The 21422-nt window shown below is 51.6% G+C and overlaps 10 protein-coding genes across 10 annotated transcripts; 6 read left to right on the top strand and 4 right to left on the bottom strand.

The window, feature by feature from the left end:
• Positions 1–1499: 1499 nt before the first annotated feature.
• On the top strand, positions 1500–2831 carry COCVIDRAFT_86130 (hypothetical protein; the record flags this gene model as incomplete). Its single annotated transcript, XM_014706324.1, has 3 exons — positions 1500–2159; positions 2233–2411; positions 2468–2831. The coding sequence occupies 3 exons, from the start codon at positions 1500–1502 to the stop codon at positions 2829–2831; spliced, it is 1203 nt and encodes a 400-aa protein (XP_014561810.1).
• Positions 2832–3212: 381 nt separating this feature from the next.
• Positions 3213–3822, bottom strand: COCVIDRAFT_11837 (hypothetical protein; the record flags this gene model as incomplete). Its single annotated transcript, XM_014706170.1, has 3 exons — positions 3213–3541; positions 3707–3756; positions 3809–3822. The coding sequence occupies 3 exons, from the start codon at positions 3820–3822 to the stop codon at positions 3213–3215; spliced, it is 393 nt and encodes a 130-aa protein (XP_014561656.1).
• A 365-nt stretch (positions 3823–4187) lies between these two features.
• On the bottom strand, positions 4188–6669 carry COCVIDRAFT_85764 (hypothetical protein; the record flags this gene model as incomplete). The annotated part of the gene is made up of 2 exons (XM_014706323.1): positions 4188–6550; positions 6603–6669. 2 exons carry the CDS (start codon positions 6667–6669, stop codon positions 4188–4190), a joined length of 2430 nt encoding a protein of 809 aa, XP_014561809.1.
• Positions 6670–6916: 247 nt separating this feature from the next.
• COCVIDRAFT_86048 (hypothetical protein) lies at positions 6917–7473 on the top strand (the record flags this gene model as incomplete). The annotated part of the gene is made up of 2 exons (XM_014706322.1): positions 6917–7261; positions 7333–7473. 2 exons carry the CDS (start codon positions 6917–6919, stop codon positions 7471–7473), a joined length of 486 nt encoding a protein of 161 aa, XP_014561808.1.
• Positions 7474–7512: 39 nt separating this feature from the next.
• Positions 7513–7785, top strand: COCVIDRAFT_85735 (hypothetical protein; the record flags this gene model as incomplete). Its single annotated transcript, XM_014706321.1, has 1 exon — positions 7513–7785. A coding segment is annotated over one exon (273 nt), but the record flags the coding sequence as incomplete, so codon positions are not given.
• Positions 7786–9126: 1341 nt separating this feature from the next.
• Positions 9127–10092, bottom strand: COCVIDRAFT_85674 (hypothetical protein; the record flags this gene model as incomplete). The annotated part of the gene is made up of 1 exon (XM_014706320.1): positions 9127–10092. The coding sequence occupies one exon, from the start codon at positions 10090–10092 to the stop codon at positions 9127–9129; it is 966 nt and encodes a 321-aa protein (XP_014561806.1).
• Positions 10093–10934: 842 nt separating this feature from the next.
• On the top strand, positions 10935–12100 carry COCVIDRAFT_86077 (hypothetical protein; the record flags this gene model as incomplete). The annotated part of the gene is made up of 2 exons (XM_014706319.1): positions 10935–11148; positions 11199–12100. The coding sequence occupies 2 exons, from the start codon at positions 10935–10937 to the stop codon at positions 12098–12100; spliced, it is 1116 nt and encodes a 371-aa protein (XP_014561805.1).
• Positions 12101–13077: 977 nt separating this feature from the next.
• On the bottom strand, positions 13078–14871 carry COCVIDRAFT_85856 (hypothetical protein; the record flags this gene model as incomplete). The annotated part of the gene is made up of 1 exon (XM_014706318.1): positions 13078–14871. One exon carries the CDS (start codon positions 14869–14871, stop codon positions 13078–13080), a length of 1794 nt encoding a protein of 597 aa, XP_014561804.1.
• A 357-nt stretch (positions 14872–15228) lies between these two features.
• Positions 15229–18002, top strand: COCVIDRAFT_85839 (hypothetical protein; the record flags this gene model as incomplete). The annotated part of the gene is made up of 4 exons (XM_014706317.1): positions 15229–15357; positions 15393–15664; positions 15717–17088; positions 17139–18002. 4 exons carry the CDS (start codon positions 15229–15231, stop codon positions 18000–18002), a joined length of 2637 nt encoding a protein of 878 aa, XP_014561803.1.
• Positions 18003–19337: 1335 nt separating this feature from the next.
• Positions 19338–21101, top strand: COCVIDRAFT_86070 (hypothetical protein; the record flags this gene model as incomplete). The annotated part of the gene is made up of 3 exons (XM_014706316.1): positions 19338–19448; positions 19501–20194; positions 20251–21101. 3 exons carry the CDS (start codon positions 19338–19340, stop codon positions 21099–21101), a joined length of 1656 nt encoding a protein of 551 aa, XP_014561802.1.
• Positions 21102–21422: the final 321 nt, after the last annotated feature.

Here is a 21422-nt window from a genome sequence, read left to right as displayed (position 1 = left end):
CGAAAAGAACTGCTGAATCTATTCGACATACGAGAATTCAGTGCAGAGGCAACGTTCACCAACCCAAGCGCTGCACTCGTCGTTCGAGGCGTCATCTGCGATGACTGCACATCCTCACGCGATCTGGATCTCTGCCGCGAGCCCTCATTTCTCCCCGTCATGCTCCCCGACAGCGACGCCGCCCCCGTCATGCCCAAATGGAAATGCGACAACTGCGATTCTCCATACGACAAGCGCTGCATCGAGGAGCAACTTGTCGGCGAGGTACAAAAAATGGTTCTCGAATGGTGCACGCAGGACCTCAAGTGTGGAAAGTGCAAGAGGCTACGCAGCAACGAGTTTATGGAACATTGTGCCTGCGCGGGAGAATGGGTGCCTACCAAGAACAAGGCCGAGATTAAGAAGAAAATGGGTGTTTATGGCAATGTTGCTCGGTTCTACACTTTGGGCATGTTGGAGGCGGTTGTAGAGGAGTGCTTATCGAGCTTCTAGGCGCTGTCAGCTTGGCTACGTCGGGATGCATCAAGGGCGAACTGGTTCTCCCATGTCCTTGTAAGTTTTTTTTAAGCTTTTGCATGTGTATAGGGTGGTATCGGACGGCATTTATTGTGGGTTTTGCGAGCGCTGGCATTTTATGCTCGGATGTTTTTTCCCGTTATCTCCCGATCATGTTTTGGTGTTATCGGTGTTCATTGGGGTAAGGGCAACGGTTTTTGAGGGCGAATAGAGCGACTGAGTGGGGGAGGGGAGGGGAGTGGGGTTGTTTAACTCCGCAGTTCCTACGCTTGCATGTACTTGTTTATCTTGACGTCTATCTATCTATCAACTCCTCTGTATACAACGAATGGTTGTCCATTGAATTCCCTCCCACAATCGCGGTGCTACGACCCCCAAAACAATCTAGTAGGAAGATACACAACAGCCATGTTCATACACCGCCGTTATGATGTGCTGTTTTTTTGTGTGTTGCAGAGTGAGGTCATAGCAAGCAACGACAAGGGTTGTTGGAAGCGGGGGTGGGCTTTTGCGTATCTTGCGTCAACTGTGCCCTTGGATGCGTGCGAGCACGCCATTTTGCCTAATTTGTTGCCAACGGGATATGCAGTGCACCACACGCAAACGGTCGCGAACAGGAGTGCCCCGATTGAGGAATCCGAAAAAGCCGGAGTAAGCAAGTGAGGGGAGGGGGGTAGGGTCTTATGTCAATAGAAATGCTTTGGAGGGGTCGGGGGTGGGTGGTATGATGATTATGTGCAGGGTATAAATAGGGTACATAAAACGTCCAACTCTTCGCCTGTTTTTTTTGTGTGTATTTCGATAATTGGTATTTTGTGTACAGAGAGAGAGAAAGAAGAGAGCAGCGCTGTTTTCTTCCCGTTTTAAGAACCAAGAAGAAGAGTGTCGATTGGAATCGGATTCAATCTCCAGCTTTATCAATCCCAAACCGATAATCTTCAACTCGATCAAACCAAAAAACCAAACCAAGGGCCACAGCTACAATGGCACCAGCTCTAACCTCGCAAGAGCCCGACGCACCTCACACCCTCTCCTCCACCCCCAAGCAACTCTCCAAAACCCTCTTCCCAGACGGCCTCCTCACCTCAGGCCAACATGAACCCATCTACTCCCTGCTAAAACCCTACTCGTCCTTCCCGAAAACCATCACAGGCCCCACAGCCTGGAAAGCCTCCGACTACTCTTCGAACCCCGAACGCTGGACGCACATCTTCTCCGCCTCCGAAGTGTCGGAAATCAGTGCGGCGGCAGATGCGTTTCTGGCAAGCGGCACACCGCTAACAGGCATTACGTCTGAGAAGTTCCCTCTACCGGAGTTCTCGAGGTTCCTGGCGCCGCTGAGGAAGGAACTTATTGATGGTAAAGGGTTCATTCTGTTTAAAGGACTGCCGGTGCAGAAGTGGGGGAATAAGAAGTCGGCGGTTGCGTATATGGGACTGGGCACGTACTTGGGGTACTTTGTGAGTCAGAATAGTCGGGGCCATGTGTTGGGGCATGTCAAGGATTTGGGTGAGGATGCGACGGCGATTGATAAGGTGAGGATTTATCGGACGAATGCGAGGCAGTTTTTCCACGCCGATGATGCGGATTTGGTGGGGTTGTTGTGTGTGGCCAAGGCATTGGAGGGGGGTGAGAGTGATCTGGTAAGTTTCTTTTTTCTTTCGTTTCCTCCTTTCGTAATTTGAGGATTTCAAAGGCTAACAGTGTTTTGAATAGGTTAGTAGCCACACCGTCTGGAACCATCTCCAGGAGAACCATCCCGATGTTGCGGAACTGCTCACACAGCCAATCTGGTATTTTGACCGCAAGGGCGAGACGAGTAAAGGGCAGAAGGAGTGGATCCAAACGGCAGTCTTTTACCTCGAGACAGGCGATAACCCAAGAGTATACAGCAAGTAAGTCCTGCTCATCTCCTCCCGCCAAACCGAATAGAAGCTGACATAGAAAATAGATGGGACCCGTACTTTGTCCGCTCCCTAAACCGCTTCTCAGAAAAGGGTCTTGTTCCTCCTCTTTCTCCAGCTCAGGAACGAGCCATTACCATCCTGGAAGAAACATGCCAGAAGTTTGCTCTGCACATGATTCTTGATGTGGGTGACATCCAGTTCCTATCCAACAACCACATTTTCCATGCCAGAACAGCGTACAAGGATTACGCACCGCCGGCACCGCGGAGACACCTGATGAGGTTGTGGTTGAGCACTCCAGAAGATGAGGGTGGCTGGAAACTGCCATACCATGACAGCAAAGAGAAGAAGAGGGGTGGTATCCAGGTGGACGATACGCCACCAGTGGCGCCTGAAGATGCAGAGTAAGATGTAAATAAGTTCGATGATGCAAATATCCTCTGGATTCGTAGCTAGCCTGTAATTTGTGAGCAAACAAAAATCAAGAGTCCCTAGATCCCGGTTGCAAGTGCCAGATTCTGCGTTTCAAAGTGGTATCATTCTTCTTTCGAGGTGCGGCTTCTGCACCAATCCTGAACTGCCAAACGCCATGCATGCTATACCATCTGTACAATCATCGCCGATCCAATAGCCATCTTGTCGCGCTTCATTCTGGCATTCTGTGTGGGCCACTCGCCCATATTCTGGTTACCCCAGATTCCGCTTGCGCTGATTTTGATCGTGTTGCAATCTCTGTCCCAACACTCTTGCGTCATTGCGTCTCTTGCATCCTGATATCCTTCCTCAGCCCTAGAAGCCTCGTCCACGTCCCCTGCCACCGCCGCCCCTTCCGCGACCGCCTCCACGTCCTCGGCCGCCTCCGCGGCCACCGCCCCTTCCACCGCGGTCACCACCAGCAACCTCTTTCCTTGCTTTGTTCTTGGGCTTCGGCGCATCATCAATGAGAAGTGTGTCGAGCGGTAATGAGTCGGGAAGTATGATGTAGCGAATCGTTGAGCCACGAACAGTCATTGTGTCAAGGGCTACGGTATCGCGAGACTTGGGCGTGTACTTGACCGCTCGGAGCGCGACGTTCATGAGCGGTGAGACGGAGGTGATGGTTCCATTTACAATCGTGCCTATGCATGTGTTACGACTATGTCTTTCTGGTAGGAGTATGAAGTGTTTGGGCAGGAGATTGCCTGGCTGCGCAACTCGGTGTACAACGCGCCCGGAAGCAGAACATCCGCTGTTTATAGGCGAGTCGACGAAGATAAACCGTGAGATTGAGAACGTCTACTTACCATTCTTGAGCTCAACCGTGACCGTCTCATTCTGGCACTTCATAAGAAACCTGCGCGAAACCGTTAGCCGCAATTGTAGCATGCTGTCCGAGGCCATCATACCTGACGAGCTTCATGTTTGCTGATTTTGAATTTACGCGACAAAAGAGGTAAGATTGTGAGTCGTTCAATAGTGAAATTAAAGGTAACCCGTCGCGTTGCTGCTGGTTACCAAGGTATACTCGCGGGGAAGCTTCGACTCGGAAATTGCGATGGAGCTTCCCAGGTTACACGCAACATAGTTGATCCGGCCGCAGTCACGTGTAGTCACCGTCTCTCATGCATGACCTTCACTCTCTTGGGAGCCAATGTTGTACTAGCATTTTGGAGATTACTCTATTGATTTCCCGATGCTTTTTTTGCCTAAACTCATAACTTGCAGTATTTACAATGCACAATCAGGGTATCGTACATGTGTAGGGTATGTGTTGTAACACCCATTCTATCCGCCAAACGAAAACGTGCCCGATTTCTTCAAAGATTTATGTCCCTTGTAGTTGGATTTGGTATGTGTACGGCTGTTTCCCGGTGGCTCTAGCCATACTTGTTCCTGGACAGGCGTGAGGTCCGCCATCATAGCTTGCTGCATCTCGTCCGCCGACGATTGAGCTGTGGATTCCGCGGGAATATACTCGATTGGCTTGTGTGTGACATCGAATTCATACACCTCCTTCAAGTATTTGGCGATGCCTGCGTTCTCCTCCTCGCTGCCGTTGCCGTAATGGCGCTTCAGTTCCTTTGCGACGAGTGTATCAATAATGTGACCTTCGTCGAGAGATTGTCTGACCTCTTCGTCGGCAGAATCGTGCTTTGGTAGATTAACCGTAGCTCTCCAATGAATGCCCATAGCAGCAAGTCTGTCCTTCCTCGACCATGTCGTAGCGCGCAGTGGAGTTTTCTGAACAAACCGTTTAACACGCTCTTCCAGATCGTCCCAGTCAACGTTCCAAACAAACCAAGGCTGTAACATCTCGTCGATAGCACGTGGAAAGTCTCGGAAGTGCTCTGTAGAGTAGAATAGATTTTTGATTTTGCCGGTCAGGAACTCCACATCCATACCTGTAATAGTAGGGTTTACGCCAAGTCTGCGCAAAGACTCACACCAATCAATGTGAATAAGCTTCCGGAACTCGGTTTCAGAATAAATCTGCAGGCGATTGATGATCCGGCTGAGAACTACGCGGAGTTCTTCTTGGGTCACTTCTCCAGATATATCTATTGCCGAGGCATCGAAGAGTGAAGGGTGAGTCTGGGTAAGGAGACGCGCGCGACTCTTCTTGAAATGTAGAGCATCCAATTTCTTTTCACCAATGGCCACCATTGCATTTTCAAAAGGCTCCTTCAGTGCAGCTGTATAACTCATCTTTCGAAGATGCTCCCGTAGACGGTGCTCAATCTGCTCGATCTTCTGTATGTCCTCTCTCGACATGTCCCCAGGTTGCCTTTTCAGATCGAACGGTGGTGCTAGATTTGCAGCTCGCAGAGATTCCATAATGTCGCTAGGCAAGAAATCTCTACTGTTAGGACTGACACCCAAGTTGTATAAGAAGAGCCGGTAATTTTGTGACAGGAAACGCGAGTCGGCTGCGACCAACGTCGTGGCTCGGTCTACAATTTGCTGCCTCATAGATGGCGTCAACAGCCCGTAAAAGTCGCTGAGTACTTGTTGGCTCTCCTGCCCGGACTTGATTTTACTAGGGAGTCTCTTTTCCTTCCTACACTCTGCAACAAGTAGCTCGACACTTATGCCAAGACTTGACGCGGGGTATGGTAAATTGCTTTCGATGGTTCGATATGTGTCTTTGGTTGGGTTCTCATAATAGGTAGGGTCTGATTTTATCAGGTTCTTGATCTCGTTCATATATTCTCGTCGCTCCTTGTCGCCTGGAAACAGAGGATATTTCCAGAACGATGAGACACCTTCACCAGCGGTAGACGCCTGTGCTCTCTCTGAAGAGTAGACAAGCTGACCCTTGGGATTCCGGTATCTTCTGTCAATGTAAAGGATGGCTGCTCCTTTTGAAGCTTTGTATTCCATACTATCGACTTTTGCAACGAGAATGACGTGATCTCCAACAGGGAATTGATGAGTGACTTCGCATTCCATTGCAGCCATCACAGAGTCACTCAAGATCTGTGGTGCGCAAGAGCGTGTTGTGGCAGGGTGCTTTTTGTCTTTGGGCTGAAAGAGCTTCAACATCTTAGCTCGCCTATTGTAAGCCTCAGCATGATTTCCGTGGCAAAAGAGATCCACCATATTGGCGCCTCCTCTTTCAGCTGCCGGAAAGTGGACACGGAAAAGGCCATTTGCAGCTCGGATTGCCTCAAGAGTTTGTGATGGCTCTTTGATGTTGAAGGAAATAGTGGGTGGGTCCAGGGTAACGGTGCTGAGTGAAGAGACAGCGACGCCCATGGGTACATGCTTTCCAGTCTCGGGGTCGATGTGTACGACGGTAATGACCGCAACAGAGCTAGGCACGTTGCGCATTAATTGACGCACAGAGTTCTTCAATTTCGCTTGCTCAAGCTCCGAATCGGAGAGTTCGGGTACGATATCGTGCTCTTCGGCGCTTGGTTGACTGCTTGCTATTTCCTCCCGTATACTGTCTGCTGGCTGAAGAAGTGGTATCTCCGCTGCATTTGTCATCCCTCGGACATCGTCACTAGAATTGATGGTAGGCTCATCCTGAACTTGCGATTCAGGTTGGGCTTGCTGCCTGAGAAGCCGAGTTGTGTGGTAGTGCTGCGGGAGGCCAATGCGGTTGCGGTAGTGTGTACCATTCAAGGCACATAGTTGTGTGTTTCCTGGGCTCGGTGTTAGCAATGGCTCGTTTCAAAGGACGTAGGCACATCTCACGAGTATGTAACTCCCATCTATAGAAGGCCGCAAAGAAGCGGGACGCCGAGCGCTGCGCAAGCGCCATTGCTGCAATGAAGCCTAGCTCTTGCTTGTCGCATGCGCAGGAAATTTGCAACGCTTTCGTGCAATTGGGACTGTTGAATTATGAGAATAGAGAAAGAGAGGGGTGTGATGCGAATGACGATGGTTTGCGCATTGAAGATTGAATCGACTGGGATGTCGGAATTATTAGCGCCGCCCAAACCTCCGTGTCTTCTCCGCAACTTTCTATCTCGACCCGCCATTACCATTGCAGGACCCTACCAACCACCATGGCGTCTCCGGTCCCCTCAATGAGCGCATTACGTGCGCTACGTCAATCAATTCAGCCTCAAATACAACAGAAAAATCAAGTGCGACACGCGACACTGCTCCGCCGACCGAAGCGACCCTATACCTTCACACAACTCATAACCCTCTCGGACGGAAGCGCCTTCACTGTACGAACAACGAACCCCCAGCCCGTGTACAAGAGTGCAAAAGATATCCGCAACTCGCCGCTATGGAATCCCAGTTCGCAGAAGCTATTAAATGTGGAAGAGGATGAGGCCGGAAAATTGGCTGCTTTCAGAGCCAAATTCGGGCGAGGATGGGATGCCGAGACCGACGCCGACAAGGTAGGGGTTTGCTTTGTAAAAAAAGGGCGCAATAGAGCGGAACTAAGGGCAATTGTTAATTTATCGTATAGGGCAAGCAAACGGAAGATCATCTTTTGGATCTCATCAGCCGCCAGGGCAAGAAGACAGCAGCGCCACCGACAGATGCTACCAAGGCCCCGCCTGCGAAAGCGCCGGCGTCAACCCCAGCAAAACCAGCGGGAAAGAAATGAAGCAATGGTGCGTGTGAGAGACATGAATTAGCATTAAGGATATGCCAAGGCAACTTTAGTACAGTAAGCCACAATAAAGATGGTGAATTCTATTGCATTTCCTTGTCACAACAACTCGAGACAATTCACGAAATTAGCCAACTTCCCCAACTTTTCCCAAGTTGTGCATTTACCATGATATCAAATAAATTTCATCACAACCCAAATGATCCCCCTCCCCTCCTCCCAAGCCTTGGAATTTCTCTTGAGCAAACCTCCCCGAATCATGACTACTTACCAACTCCCAAAACTAGCCAGCCGCGTATATTGTGAAAAAGGAGGGGACTACAGAATAAAGACACCCGGCCCGCACCCTGCAACGACAAAGAGAAAAAAAACCGGGGCCGTATGTGGCGCAGTAAAGTATCCTTCTCTCTTCCCATTGCGAAGGGGCCGAGGGGAGTGTGCAAGACGAACGAACCAAATCAGGGGAGGAGAGGGGGGGGAGGCAATTTGGAATTCCAGATTGGGCGAAATGAGGCGCGGTTTTTTTTGCAATGTAAATATGTGATGAATGATGTGATGTGATATGGAATCTTTTGCGCCGCAAAACTAGGGTGTTTGGGGGATTTAAATGAGTCGGGAGGGAGGGGGGGGTTGTTGGATGCATGGGGAAGAAAGGCTAGACTAGGTAGAGTAGCTAACGGTAGCCACCAACACGACACACCCTATCTCTCACTTTTCTGAGGAAGTAGTGGGTTGATGGGTTGCACAGCATGGGAGTAGAGGGGGGGGGGCCAAGGAAAGCGGCAGAGAACAAAGCGAAAGTGTTGCGCGTATGTGTGTTTTTTTTGTGGGCGGCCCGCCCCAAACAAATCTGAGCACATTTTTTTCCCTTTCTCAAAACCGGAGACGCGTTTGCGGCGTTCGTCAGTCAATGCATGTTTTAGTCAGGCGCGGGGCTTGGCGGCCGATTGGGCGTACAAAGTGCGAAGTTGCGGTTTCGTTCACATGCGAAGTAGTCTAAAAAGAGTAAACTTGAATTGTCATCTTTTTATCTGCGTTACGTGAGATGGTTGATGTTTTGGTGGCGCTCCAAAGTTTTCATGCATTTTTCTCTCTTTCTTTCTTTCTTATATAAGTAAAGGCGTGAAAAAAATACATAACGCTTGTCAGACAGTTTTATCTTAGCCGTCGGTTAATGCCAAGGTGAAACAAGTAGCGGAAGAATGGATAATTGGAGCTCTGCAGCGTTTGTTGCAGCAGTGTTTGAGGCTCAACTGTTCCTGGCAGTGAGGGTACGCGTATAAGCGGAAGGAATTCCGCTTTCGGTTGACATGTTCCGTGCTAACATGTGCAGCTGCAGTTTGCTCGGACAAAGTCCTGTCATGGAAAGGCGGGGATCTCTGCAGTCGCGTTTGCAAAATCAGTCCATGTTACCGGGATATGGTTGCGGTGGTAGTTATTGGAATTTTATAACGTTGTAGTGCATAAAAGGCAGGGGTGTGCCGCAACGGCATCGGCACTGGTGCCGAATGATACCTAAGGACTGCAAGAACGGTACGCCATAGCTCCATGAACAGCGCCTGATTAATAGCAAACATATAGTATAGCACCAAAATGTGCGTGTGGGGTATAGCGGGGTGTATAGCAGGCACCAGAATGCGCCCAGGTTCACTGTCGCCTGACCTGATCCGGCGAGCACGTGTCGACGGGCGGGAGCAAGCGCTGGTAGGATTGCTCGCCTACGATGGTCGACTCTCTGTGCTCCAAGAAGGTGCGGATGCGCTCGTCGCGGTTGCCGCTGGCGCTCAGGGTTGCGTTCCTGCTGCGCCGGTACTCCATGCTCGCCTCTCGGTGGATCTGATCGCGGCGCTCAATGACCGAGTTGTTGAAAGAATTGAAGCGGGTGCCTTGAACGACACCTCCAATGCTTACAAATGCGAAGAGGAGGGCCATGAAGGTGAAGTTTGACATTTGGATGGTGCGGGCATCAGAGTCTTTGGCGCCGCTGTTCTCGTGGTGCCAGCGCTCCCAATCCTCCCAGGTTGCATTGGTGCGGGGGTCGGTAGTCCAACGACGTGCGTCATAGTCCCAGTCGCTGTGTCGTGGGGCAGTGGGCGTGTGGTGGTGGCCTGCCCAGCCATGGCCCCAGGCATCATACGCCTTGCGTTTCTCAACGTCCGAAAGGATATCGTGTGCAGTGACGAGCATGCGATAGCGCTCCAGACGCACGTGGAGAGGCAGCTGGGCTATGGCAGGGGAAACATGGCTGCGGTCCGGGTGGTAGAGCTTGACGAGGGCGTAGAAGCGATGTTTGGTATATGCATCGCCCTTGCGGCACTGGAGGATCTGGTAAGGCGTGGGTGTTTTATGGGGCCTCTGGGGTTCGGGCCACGTCAGCAGGTCGGCATCGAGGTGTTGGGCATATGTGCGCCGTTGTTGGTACGAGGGGTAGTGGTGGTGATGGTGATAGTGGTGGTGGTGTTGTTGTTGGTGTCGTGGTTGCGGGTGGGCAAATGTATGACGGCATGACTTGTGCGGGCTGGTGCTGGTGTTGCTGCTGCTGCCATTGCCCAGGTACAGCGGGCTGAGGCTAGCACACGACGATACAAAGGGCGGGCATTTCCTGGACAGCATGGTCGGGCGACAGCTGCCATGGGCGGGCGTACATTTCACAGGCCGTCAGTTGGTCGGTCAGTCAAGCAGTAGTCAGTCTGTCATCACTCAGGCAATCGGTCGGTCGGTAGTAGTGTGGGGATGGTGGCGCTGATCCATGTCATGCGCCGCGCCGCCGTGTACGCTAAGCCTGTTTGGGCCAGGGTGCGGCGTCTGGCCGTCTGGCCGTCTCGTCGTCCCTGTGTCCCCCTTTGCTGGTGTCGTACAGTCAGTAGTCAGTACATCGTGATCGGACGAGCAGCAAGTCAAGGGAAGCACAAGGGCGGCCGCGGGCGCCGTCGTCGCAGAGCACCCAGCCACCATGCACGCGCGGTCAGTTCCGCTCCCCTCCAGTTGCTCCGAGCGGTGCGGCGTGGAGCCTCGTGGAGCGCGAGTCAGGCCCCGTTTGACGTGAACTCCTTCGTGCTCGCTTGCGCATGCCATTCAGACGCCCCCCCCTGCCACCGACACCGACAGCTGGGTCGCCGTGCATGAACGGCACCCTGCAACACATCCACCCGCCGACCCTTCTTGTCCTCGTCAACGTCCGCGACCTGCCCGGCCCGCTGGGGTCCAGAGGGCGCTGTCCTGCCATCAAACATAACCCGTTTGCTAACCTCCCAGTCTCGACCGCCGCCTTTGTTCTCGTCTCGTGCCCCCGTCTTAGCCTTTCACTTACTTCTCTACGGTCCTTTCCGCCTGACACTTGCACTACTTGCATTTATATCCTGCTAAATTCCCCCCCATTCCCTGCCCTGGCCACCCACGCTCACCCACTCCCATCCTATCATCCTCCAGCTTTGTCAACACGTACCTGAAGAGCAATGGCAGCCCTCCGTGACACGCCCCGACAGCCAAGGGAAGGCTACCTCAACTTGACCCGCCGCATGGAGAATGAAGAGCAGGACCAGTTTGATGTCGACCTGACCATCCTCGACTTTCTCGTCTTCAAAGCAACCGGCCTCATCTTCGAGTGGAAGTCAAGCAGTGACCCCTACCATTCAGACCTTCCCAATGCCCTAGTCAACATGACTGCCGGTATGCCCAACTTGTCTTTGCCGTGCTGACCCCAAATCATTGACGGCAAGTAGATTGGAGGGTCTTCCTTGGCCACCGCCACCAAGGCCGCTGTCTGGACTCCAAGGCCTCATTTCGGTCGCGCCTGCTGCAGTTTGCTCTACTCTTCACCCACCGCCTGCACCACACCGAAACATGGACCACCGAAGCCTCCCTCAACAGCCTGCGCGAGCAAAACAAGAGCCGCGGCGAGTACTGGCGCCAACGAACCCAACATGCACCCGCACTCGAGCAACCCTTTGACCAACACAAGGATTTTCCTCTTTCAGATGGCGCTCTCTACGAAAACCGCTCCGAACTCGCGTCTGCCCTGGGAATGCCCCTGGACCAGCGAAGATGGGTCACCGACGTCGCCAGCACCCCCTCTCTGCACTGTCTCCTCCCCGTCTTCATCGAGCTGACCGCCGCCCGCGTCACTCTCGACGACACCTGGCTCCCTACCTCCAAGTGGTATGACCTAGCCGCGCAATTCATGCTACAAGCCGTCATCGGTGAGTACCTCCGCAATGGCTCCTACGGCCCTGAAACCTTCAACACAATCTTCTCCTATGGCTGTCCCGGCGTCGAGCGCTGGGCCGACGAACCCACCGATGTCTCCGCCATGCGCATCTTGTTCTGCGACCCGGATAACCAGCGCCAAGAAAATCGCGAGTGGACGCGCATCAAGCGCCGCTATATCGATGAGTTGCTGCCTAGAGATCGAGCCCAGTCGAGTCTTCAGGCCCTACAGGCGGCACAGCAGCGGTATCCCTATGCGGCGTTTGAACAGGCGTTGCTGGCGTTTTTGCAGTCGCTGCATGAGGGCTTGGTTAAGCCTGATCTTGCGCAGGTGGAAGAGGGGAGAATCAATATTGATGGGAGTGAGTTGTCAGAAGCTGAGTCGAGGGCTATGATTCGACGCATGGGGTTATGAGATACCCCTTGTCTGTTGCTTCTGCTTCTTCTTCTTCTCCTTCTTCTTTTCTCCCGTCTTGACTACCCCCTTTCTGCCTTTTTTCTTTTTACCCGTGGTTTCGGATGAGGCCTGTCCCCTTTCCAATTTCCACATCTAGGCTGCTTTTGTTCGCCTTGGCTTTCTTTCTTTTTTCGGGTAGTTATCCTCTTTCTTCTCCCTTTACTTAAGCGAGGACTTTGTCTTTTTTTTTCCGAGGAAGTGTGACTTAGCGAGAATGGGTCTTTGTCCCATTTCCACATGTCCCATCCAACTACCCTGGAACCCATGCACTGTATCATATTGCTTGTCGACTGAATTTTGTTCTGTTTTTTTTTGGTTGTCTATATCCCCTTCTTCTTCTTCTTTTCGGTTTTCTCTCTTGCTTTCTCGGTTGAGTTCAGACACAGAGCTAGTGTGTAGTCTCTTGTTTTTCTACTTTTTTTTAACGCTTCTGTCTTTGCGAGAAGCGACGACGGCCAGGTGTGATGTTTTTTTGCTCACGAGATGAGGGGGCTAGGGCGGTGACTAGGAAGTGGACCAAAAAAAATACCCATTGCGATATCTCTCAAGGCAAAATAGCTACATGAACATGAAAAAAAATTCAACAATGAAAAACATGACTCCCCAAGATTTTTTCTTCCTTTGTATCATTGTTTTGTTGTGATTTCTTTACATTTTTTTATCGTATGTATCTGGGAGAAAAGATGTGTGTACCATGAAGAGAGTGAGTTATGACTTTGCCCTCGTACCAAAAAAAACAAACAACAAGAACAGACGCCGACGACCACAACACCCCCCTCATATACACAACCCCACATGTCCAGAGAAGGGAGAGAGAGATATCCACACATGAAAGTGCCCTAAAAGGCAACCATAAAATACACAGTACCATATCCACTCAAGCTGAACACACAGAAAACAAAAGAAGAAGAGACGAGTTAGTCACGAAGCAAGTCCTACAAAGCAGAATAAACCGCCGTACAACCCCTTCCACACTCGACCTTTTGCTCAAACTCAACTGTTCTGCCCTTGAGCTTAACCTTGTTCCTCGGTGTAATTTGGAACCGATGCATCTCCTTTTCTCTCAGCTGCTTTGCAAAATTACTACTACCAGCAGCAGCAGACGCCGCTCTCTCCTGCTCCGCCGCCTGGTCCAGCGGCTGAATATACGCCGGTGTAGCAAGATTACTGCGCTTGCCCGATCCAATCTGGTAGTATTCGTTGTTGCCCCAGAACAAAATGTCGCGGCCCCAGTTGGTGTCGTTTTCGGTGAGTTTGGACTTGCGGCCGGATACGGCGACGCTGGCGACGTTGTCTAGGACGGCTGCTGCGTGCGAGGCGCCGACAGAAATAGTTGAGAGGCGGATGGGGATGGGCTTGTTGTTTGCTTCGTCCCATTCAAAGAGGCCGGAGAAGGCGGGTACCTTTACTGGTTCGGCCTGCGTGTGCACCCACCGGCCCACGCCAAGTTGACCGGTCAGTCCAAAGCCAAACGCCCACGTGTCTGCTGTCGTCCGGTTGCCCTTTGTTGCTTCAATGGCAAGGAAAGATGTGTTACCACCAGCAAACACATTGGTTACCTTGCCTTGCTGTCCAGAGTAGAACTTTTGGGTTGGGAGCAGAGACGGCGCGTCAATGTTTTGTGCCTCTGCATTGAAGGGGAAACCAAGTTGGCCAGCTGTGTTGTCACCAAAAGTGAAAGCGCGTCCCTCCGAGTCGCACACCAGACTATGGTAGTCGCCAGTCGCAATCTTCTTGATGGGAAAACCTTTGAGTGTGGCAATTTCGTGGGGAATGTCAAACGCACCAGCCGGCCGGTTCTCCCATGTCAGTCCAGGTATGCCGAGTTGGCCTTTGCTAGGAAAGTTCTGGGAGCCCGAAGCAAAGGAGAAGACGCGACCGGATGAGGTGAGCATGAGAGCGTGCTCGAGGCCGGAACAGATGTCTGTCACGCGCTCGCTCCATCCCAGATTTTCAGGCGTGCGTTCACGGTACGAAATGTTGTTGGAGCCGCCCCAGAAGGGAATCCAGGATTTGGATTTGGGCTTGGGTCCTTCCTTTTGCTCTACCTGGGATACGGGAATCGAATATACAGAGCCGTTGTTCGAGAGGCCAATGATGCGATCACGGGAAATGGCTAGCGACTTCAAATTCAGCCCTGTCAAAGTTTTCACAGGTTCCTTGACATCATCCGCGAATGCTGTACCCCATTGCAAAAGATCACCCTTCTCGTCTATAGCAGCCCCAAAGTTTTTGTCTAGCTTGATATCCCTCAGCAGCTTGCCGTCGAAGAAGCTTAGCCGCCGTGGAGTCTTGATGTACTTTTCGTCGGAATCGGGTGCGACGACTTTGCCTGTGTTTGAGCCCCATGCGTACACTCCGGGGTTTTCCCAGCTCTTGATGACCTGGAGGTGCTGGGAACTGATGATGTTGCGATTGTCGTCGCTGGAAGTGGCCTGCCGCCGTGGGGCCTCAAACTGTAGCTCTGGGCCCTCTATCGCCTCTGGTTCCTCGGCATGGGCGTCTCTTAAGATTGACTCGCCATTGCACCACTGCCATGCAGTGGCAGTGGCCCAGAGAGCACCGACAGTGGCAATGGAGCGTACAAAATGCTGCTGCCGCCGCTGTGCGTATGGGTGTGCAGCGGCCCGAACCTGAGATCGCGGGGCTCTGGTCGCTATGTTCCTACATAGTCGCGGGGTGTGGCGTGAGGGTAGTGTCACGCGAGAGACACATTTGGTGCTGAGCATGGTGCAGCGTGATGGAGGGCGTATAGGGCTTGTGTAGTACAAAGAAAAGAAACGACCCAAGGGTGTCAAGTAGGATCAGGAGAGCAACATTTGCAGATTGTGCGTAGGTCCGATTATGGCCACCGGACTGGTCATTGGACACGCTCGATGGCTTCTTCACATTGCAGCGGGCGGGATCGATGACGCTTGGAGAGTTGGCGTCGGATCTCGTCTCCACCTGCTCGAGCCATACCAGATACCGTTAGCACCAACCAAATCCCCCCACGACACGTAGACCGAGCTCCGACGTGCAAGCTGGCGTGTCCGCTTCTGCAAGGCAACGTCAAGGAAACCACCCCAATTGGAGAAAAAATAATAATGTACGAAGGAGACTCGTGGTACAATGCCTTCGTCCCGCGTGTGGCAAAGCCCCAGGAAAAGGGCAATCGTCGTCGGCGGGAGAGCCTGCTCAAGCAGGAAAGCGTAAGCCCACCATCCGCTGCATGGGTATGTTTGAGCACTTCTGATGATTGTTTGTATAGGAGGCTCAGGCTGACTTCGAGCGCGCAGAAGCCATTGTAGAGAGTGCAGAAGAAGAACGACCTGGCAAACTCAGCGGCCCTCCCCCGGCGACCGTAGCCCGACGCGCAAAATCATACAGCGACTTCTATACCGTAGTGCGGGCACACTTGAAGAAGGAAAAGGCATTGGAGAAGAAGAAGCCAAAAGAGGATATCAATACAGAACTGGAGTTGGCTGAGTGGTATGGCGGAGTCAATGACGAGCTGCTGGAAGCCAGCCATGAAGAGTACAGGTATGCATTGTCGGACTGGGACGACATGAGAGTTACTAACTGATGGCCCTAGACGCTATCAAGACCAGCTTCACATGACGCGAAGCCACCTCCAGACCGTCATCGCTGATACCACCTCCACCCTCGATATCCTCTCCTCCCTCTCGGAATCCTTCAAAATTGTCGAGGCGCAGACCAATGCGTTCCGCACAAAATGTGAAGGCCTCATCGATGACCAGAAGCGCATCACCAAGCTTGCCGATGATATGGAGGAGAACCTCCGATACTACCTATATCTCGAGCCTACGACTAAGCGACTCAATGCGCCTGGCGCAGGCAAGATTGTACGGGGCAACGAGTTTGTGGAAATGCTGGCCAATTTGGACAGTTGTCTGGAATACATGCAAGCACACCCCAAGCACCGCGAGGCTGAGACATATCGCTCAAGGTACCGCTTGCTGCTCACTCGCGCCCTAACTCTTATTCGTGTTCATTTCACCGAAGCCCTGCGGGAAATTGCAGCAGACGTAGCGAAACGGATAGCTGACCGGCAGCTTAACGACACAACAATGTCTGCACTGTTGTATGCCAAATTCCGTGTTGGTGCGCCAGAACTGAAGAGCATTGGCATGGAAATACAAAAACGTGCAGTGTTGCCCCCTGGTGCTGCTCCGGGTGCAGAAGCGGAATATCAGAGTCTGATGAACGAGTTGTACCAGAGCTATTCAGCCACCCGCGGCCGCCTCATTCTCCCCATTATCACAAAAAAGATCGGAGAGATTGCACAAGCCCCGAGCACATCGACTGACTTGGTCGCATTTGCTCGTAGTAGCATAAGCTACATCCGTGGCATATGTTTCGATGAATGCGGCCTATGGCGCGAGTGGTTCGAAGGCGATGGCGGGTTGTACGACTTTCTTGAAGCCGTATGCGAGCCCTTGTACGATCATCTTAGACCGCGGACTATTCACGAAACCCAAATACTCAAGCTATGTGAACTCTGCACTCTAATACAGACACGGTATATGGAGGAAGAGGAAGAAGAGGAAGAGGCCTCTCCGGTGGAAGCCAACAAAATCGACTTCTCAGTCATAGTGCATCCCGCACTACAAGACGCGCAAAACCGCCTCGTATTTTTATCCCTAGCCATCCTGCGAGATGATATTGAAAGATACAAGCCAAAGCCAGAGGATCTCGACTACCCCGCGAAAAACAAAAAACAAGCAACCTCCGGAACAAAGTCAAATCAACCAGCCCTATCTGGAAAGAAGCAACCAAAGTCCGAGGGTCCCCCTACACCATTACTGCCAAATGCACCCACGATTGTTGACGAAGATGACTCTGATGCTCGATGGAATTTCAACACTGAAGCTGCGTTCAAGGACTGGTACCCAACCTTGCGAAAGGCTATTTGGTTGCTCAGTAAAATTTACAGGCTTGTGCATGTATGTATTAAGTAATCCGCCATTGATGTTTGTACTAACGTCCCCTAAAGTCCTCCGTCTTTGACGACCTAGCTCACCGCATTGTTCACAGCACCACCGTCTCGCTCACACAGGCCGGTTCACTCCTTGCTAAGTCAACATCACCTACAGATGCCGCCTTGTTCCTCATTTCGCATTTGCTGCTCTTGAAACAACAAATTGTAGCTTTCGACATTGAGTTCGTTACACCAGAGACTGAGGTTCAATATAACTTCTCCAGCGTAACGAACACCTTCTGGGAACTCCGCGCACGAGGTGGTCTTTTCAACCCGCGCAACCTGGTCGGCTTGTTGATTCCTAAAGTCGTGGAAAACATGCTGGACGCGAAAGCAGAAGTAGACGCCCGTCTACGTCAAGCAATCAATGATTTTACTGGCCAATTCGTGAACAGGATGACAGCGCCGATCGACACAAAGAACAACAAAAAGGTGCCAATCAACGAAGCTCCCGCGCGCATCAGCAAGATTCGGCAGAACATTGAGCACGAAACACCATTTCTACGCTCAAAGCTGGAAGAATACATCACAGATGCGAGGACCCGTGAAATGCTTGTCGCAGCCGTCATGGAGTCGGTAACCCAGACTTACGAGGACTGGTACGATACTTCGTATGCACCCTCTCTCAACAACCAGAACGGATCCGGTCGGAGCGCCAAAGGCAAGGGTAGGGAAGATGGTGTCTGGGACCCCGACATGTTCAGTGAGTGGTGCAGTAGCGTCTTTAAAGTAGGCACACTGGGGTTGGGCATTGCAGACAACGACCAAGAAGAATATGGTGATGGAGATGACGGTAGCGACGCTGATAGTATGGGTGCTATTAGTGGGCGTACAGGCACAGAGAGAACGGGTACTACGGGCTTGAGGATCAAGATGTGAGGAATTTGATATTACTGGCAAAAAAACAGACAGGTGTAAGAGGCCCTAGCAGTCCGCATAATGTGTACAGGAATATTCATTATACGGTAGAACGAATCCAAGTGACGGCTACTTCCTCGGCGCCACCCGCCGTACGAGACGTACAAATAGTTCATTATTTGAGATGTTACGTCTATTCATGTGTGGGTATTTGAGTACTACTTTTGTGGAACTTAAGGTAAGTAACTGTTATCAATCCAGGTCCAGGATAGGAGCCAACTTTACAATAACCGCGATGGCACCTCGCGAACTTGATAAATATTATATCACCATATGCCAAAAGATGACGGTGTACGATAGTACTGCAAAATCACAGCGAGTCCTTCTAGCATTCAGCGGTGTTGGCCAACTGACGCTAGTCGGGAACTAATGTAGCCGGTCGATCGTGTTCGTGCATCAAACTGCATCGCGAAACACAACTCCAAACATCGACGTTTGATGATTTCAGAACATCGAAAGCACATCACTTGAAACACCATCGAGTCAGCAGACAATCATAGCAATTCCCCGAACTGAGGGGAGTTTTTTGAGTTCTCGAGCAGACTGGTGCTTTTACTGCAAGCAACCGTCTACCTATGCGACTTTCATTTGGAAAGTGGCGTCTGAGAATTAACGTAACCACTTGTGCTTTGCATACAAACCAAGCTTCTCTTGTCAGCCAGTAACCGGTGATACTCGGCAAAAGCTTGTTCTACGAGACAAGTTCCCAGAACAGTCTAGTTGTCCGACATCGATTTGGACTGTCTCGTCATGCGCTGGACAGTATCATAGGCCACTACTAGGGTTCATGTCCCCGGCAAATACGTTCCATACCTACAGCAGAAATGTTCTGCCTGACGCTTGAAACTATGTTTGCAGAGAAGCTTCACTGTTGCCATGAGGAATCTCTTGGCCGACACCATATTTGTAAGGACCATGGTCAGGAAGGGTAAGACAGTCGAATGAGACCGCTTCAAACAAACTCAAGTGGGGGGCCTTTGACTACGGGGCAGCTCAGTATGCCTGGCAGGTATGCAACTCTGCGCCACAGGTCATTCCGGCATCCGCACATGTAGTAAGACTCGAAACTCTATGGACGGCAAGGAGGTATGCCGAACCAAGTCGTGAAGGCTTGGGACGAAACCGCAATTATTCATATTAAAAGTGAGCGCCACTGTTGAACATTGGAGCATCTCACTACCACAGCAAGTCTGTTCAGCCATCTTTGTTTTCTTCTTTCTTCGTTTTCTTAATTCTTTTCTCTTCTCTTAATTAATATTTCTTCATAACGCCCAGGTGGCTTTTATTATTTTCAAAATGACGTCCGGTACTGTCACTTCTCTTTTCCTTGTCTTCTTGAGCTGTACACAGGTGTTCGCTCAGTCGCAAAGTGTCCAGTACAACCAAGTACTTAATGTCAATGGCGATGTAAGTATACAGTCATTGATTCTTGTGGATATCATCAAACTAACAAGTCTAGATGAAACTCAACTCCTTTGTCTTCCCTGACCGCTCCAAGGTCGAGACCTTCTCCCAAAAACAGCAACAGATTATTGTTAATCAACAAAACCCCTCAATCCCCGCCAACCAGGTTGTTGGCACCACCGGACAGCCTTTTGTTGCCGTCTCCCCCCAGTCAATGACCATCAGCACAAATGGTGCAACTGACCTGGTCGGTGGCCAGATCGAGATGGCCATGACAATGCAGAACCTCCAGGGTGTAGCAGTCCAGCCAGACAACACCTACGTGGCCAAGCTCTCACCTGATCGACAGACTTGGATGATCCAAGAGACGATGAGGATGGTCAACACCACCGACATGACTGTCCGCATGGTCAAGCGTAGCCAGATGGATGGCGAGTACATGGTTGTCGGTCGCCAGACTGTCGAGACCAACACCGTTGTCGTTCCCTTTGGCAGTGATGGTAGCACCTCTGTCGGTATCCAGGGCACTGGTCTCCAAGAGAACGAGTTCCAGGATGGCTTCAGGATGTCCATCCGTGCTACCCAGCCCATGACTATGAATGTCGACGTCAAGGATGGCATTGACAGTAGCATGTTGGCTGCTCTTCAGGGCCAGGACTCCGTCAACGACTACCGCTACTCGGTCACCACCAACCTTGGTGCTGTCGTCCCTACCCTTAACCAACAAGTTACTGTCGTCCAGATGCCCAGTAAGTCCTCCTGGAATCCCTTATATACCTGTTCACAGACTAACATCTCTTCCTAGTCAACGCTGTCCGTATCCAAAAGATGATGCAATCAATGGGTGTCCCACCTACTGGATCCGTCGCCATCGCCGTCGCTCAGAGGAGCGTTCTCCAAAACCCCGGTGGTGCAACTGGTAGCCTTGGTGGAGCCGCTACCACCCGTCGTGGTCTCTCCCGCACTGAGTTCAGGAAGGAGATTGCCCGCCAGGTCCAAGGCACTACCCCTACCACCAACCAGCCCAACCCCGTCGCTGCTCAGCTTCTTCTCGCACCCACCTTCACTCCCGTCCAGGCTGATGCCGTCCTCGACATGTCCAACATGCGCATTGCCATCCCTGTCCGCCAAGTCGACGGAGAGTATATCCTCACCATGCAAGTCATGGGCGGTGCCGCTGGCGCTGCTGCTGCTGCTCCAGCAGGAGGAGCCACTCCCCCTACCGGCTCCACTGCTGCTCCCGCCGAGGCCCCCGCTGGCTCCAGCCCTGCTCCTTCTACCGAGTCTCCTGCTACCGCGGCTCCCGCCACCGAGTCCTCTGCTGCCACCCCCAAGACCCCCGAAGGCGAGAAGCCCACTCTCCAGGCTCCTACCAACGGTACCGAGTCCGCTGCATCAGAGTCTGCCAAGCCTGAGGCTGCTAAGCCTGAGCGCCGCCAGGACAGCAAGGACAAGTACGGTGACATCAAGGCTCCTCTTGGCTCTGTCATCATGACCATGAAGCAAATCGATACGATGGCCGAGATGGACATGTGGGGTGGCCAGGCCCCCATCACCAAGATGATGAACGAGTATGTCAAGGCACAGACTGGAAAGGATATGGACTCCATAAAGAGCGATGGCGGTGATGCTGCTGCTAAGCTCGTTGTTGCATAGATGGTGTAACAGGTCATAGGTGAGGGGTTGTCAAGAGAGAATCGGGGGGTTTGTAGGTGATAATATGTTTATATCTGAATGGAATGGTGAATAGATGGAAGGGATGATCGGTGGAAAGATGTAATAGGGCTGTGAATAGTGGATATAAGGGGTGATTGTACCTTGCTGGTTTTTTGAGATAGTGGAATTTGGTTATGTGGTAGCTAGTATATATATTATAAAATTCAACGACAAGAGAATGATACAAATTTTGTGGTTTTGCTTTTTTGGCTTTTTTTTCGTAAAAGACTTGGACAAGCTTATACAATTTGCTCACATATT

Source organism: Bipolaris victoriae (assembly GCF_000527765.1).
Source record: "Bipolaris victoriae FI3 unplaced genomic scaffold scaffold_4, whole genome shotgun sequence".
In the NCBI taxonomy this organism is placed as follows: Eukaryota; Fungi; Ascomycota; class Dothideomycetes; order Pleosporales; family Pleosporaceae; genus Bipolaris; species Bipolaris victoriae.
Note: the sequence above shows the minus strand (reverse complement) of the source record. Positions and strands in the feature narration are given on the sequence as shown.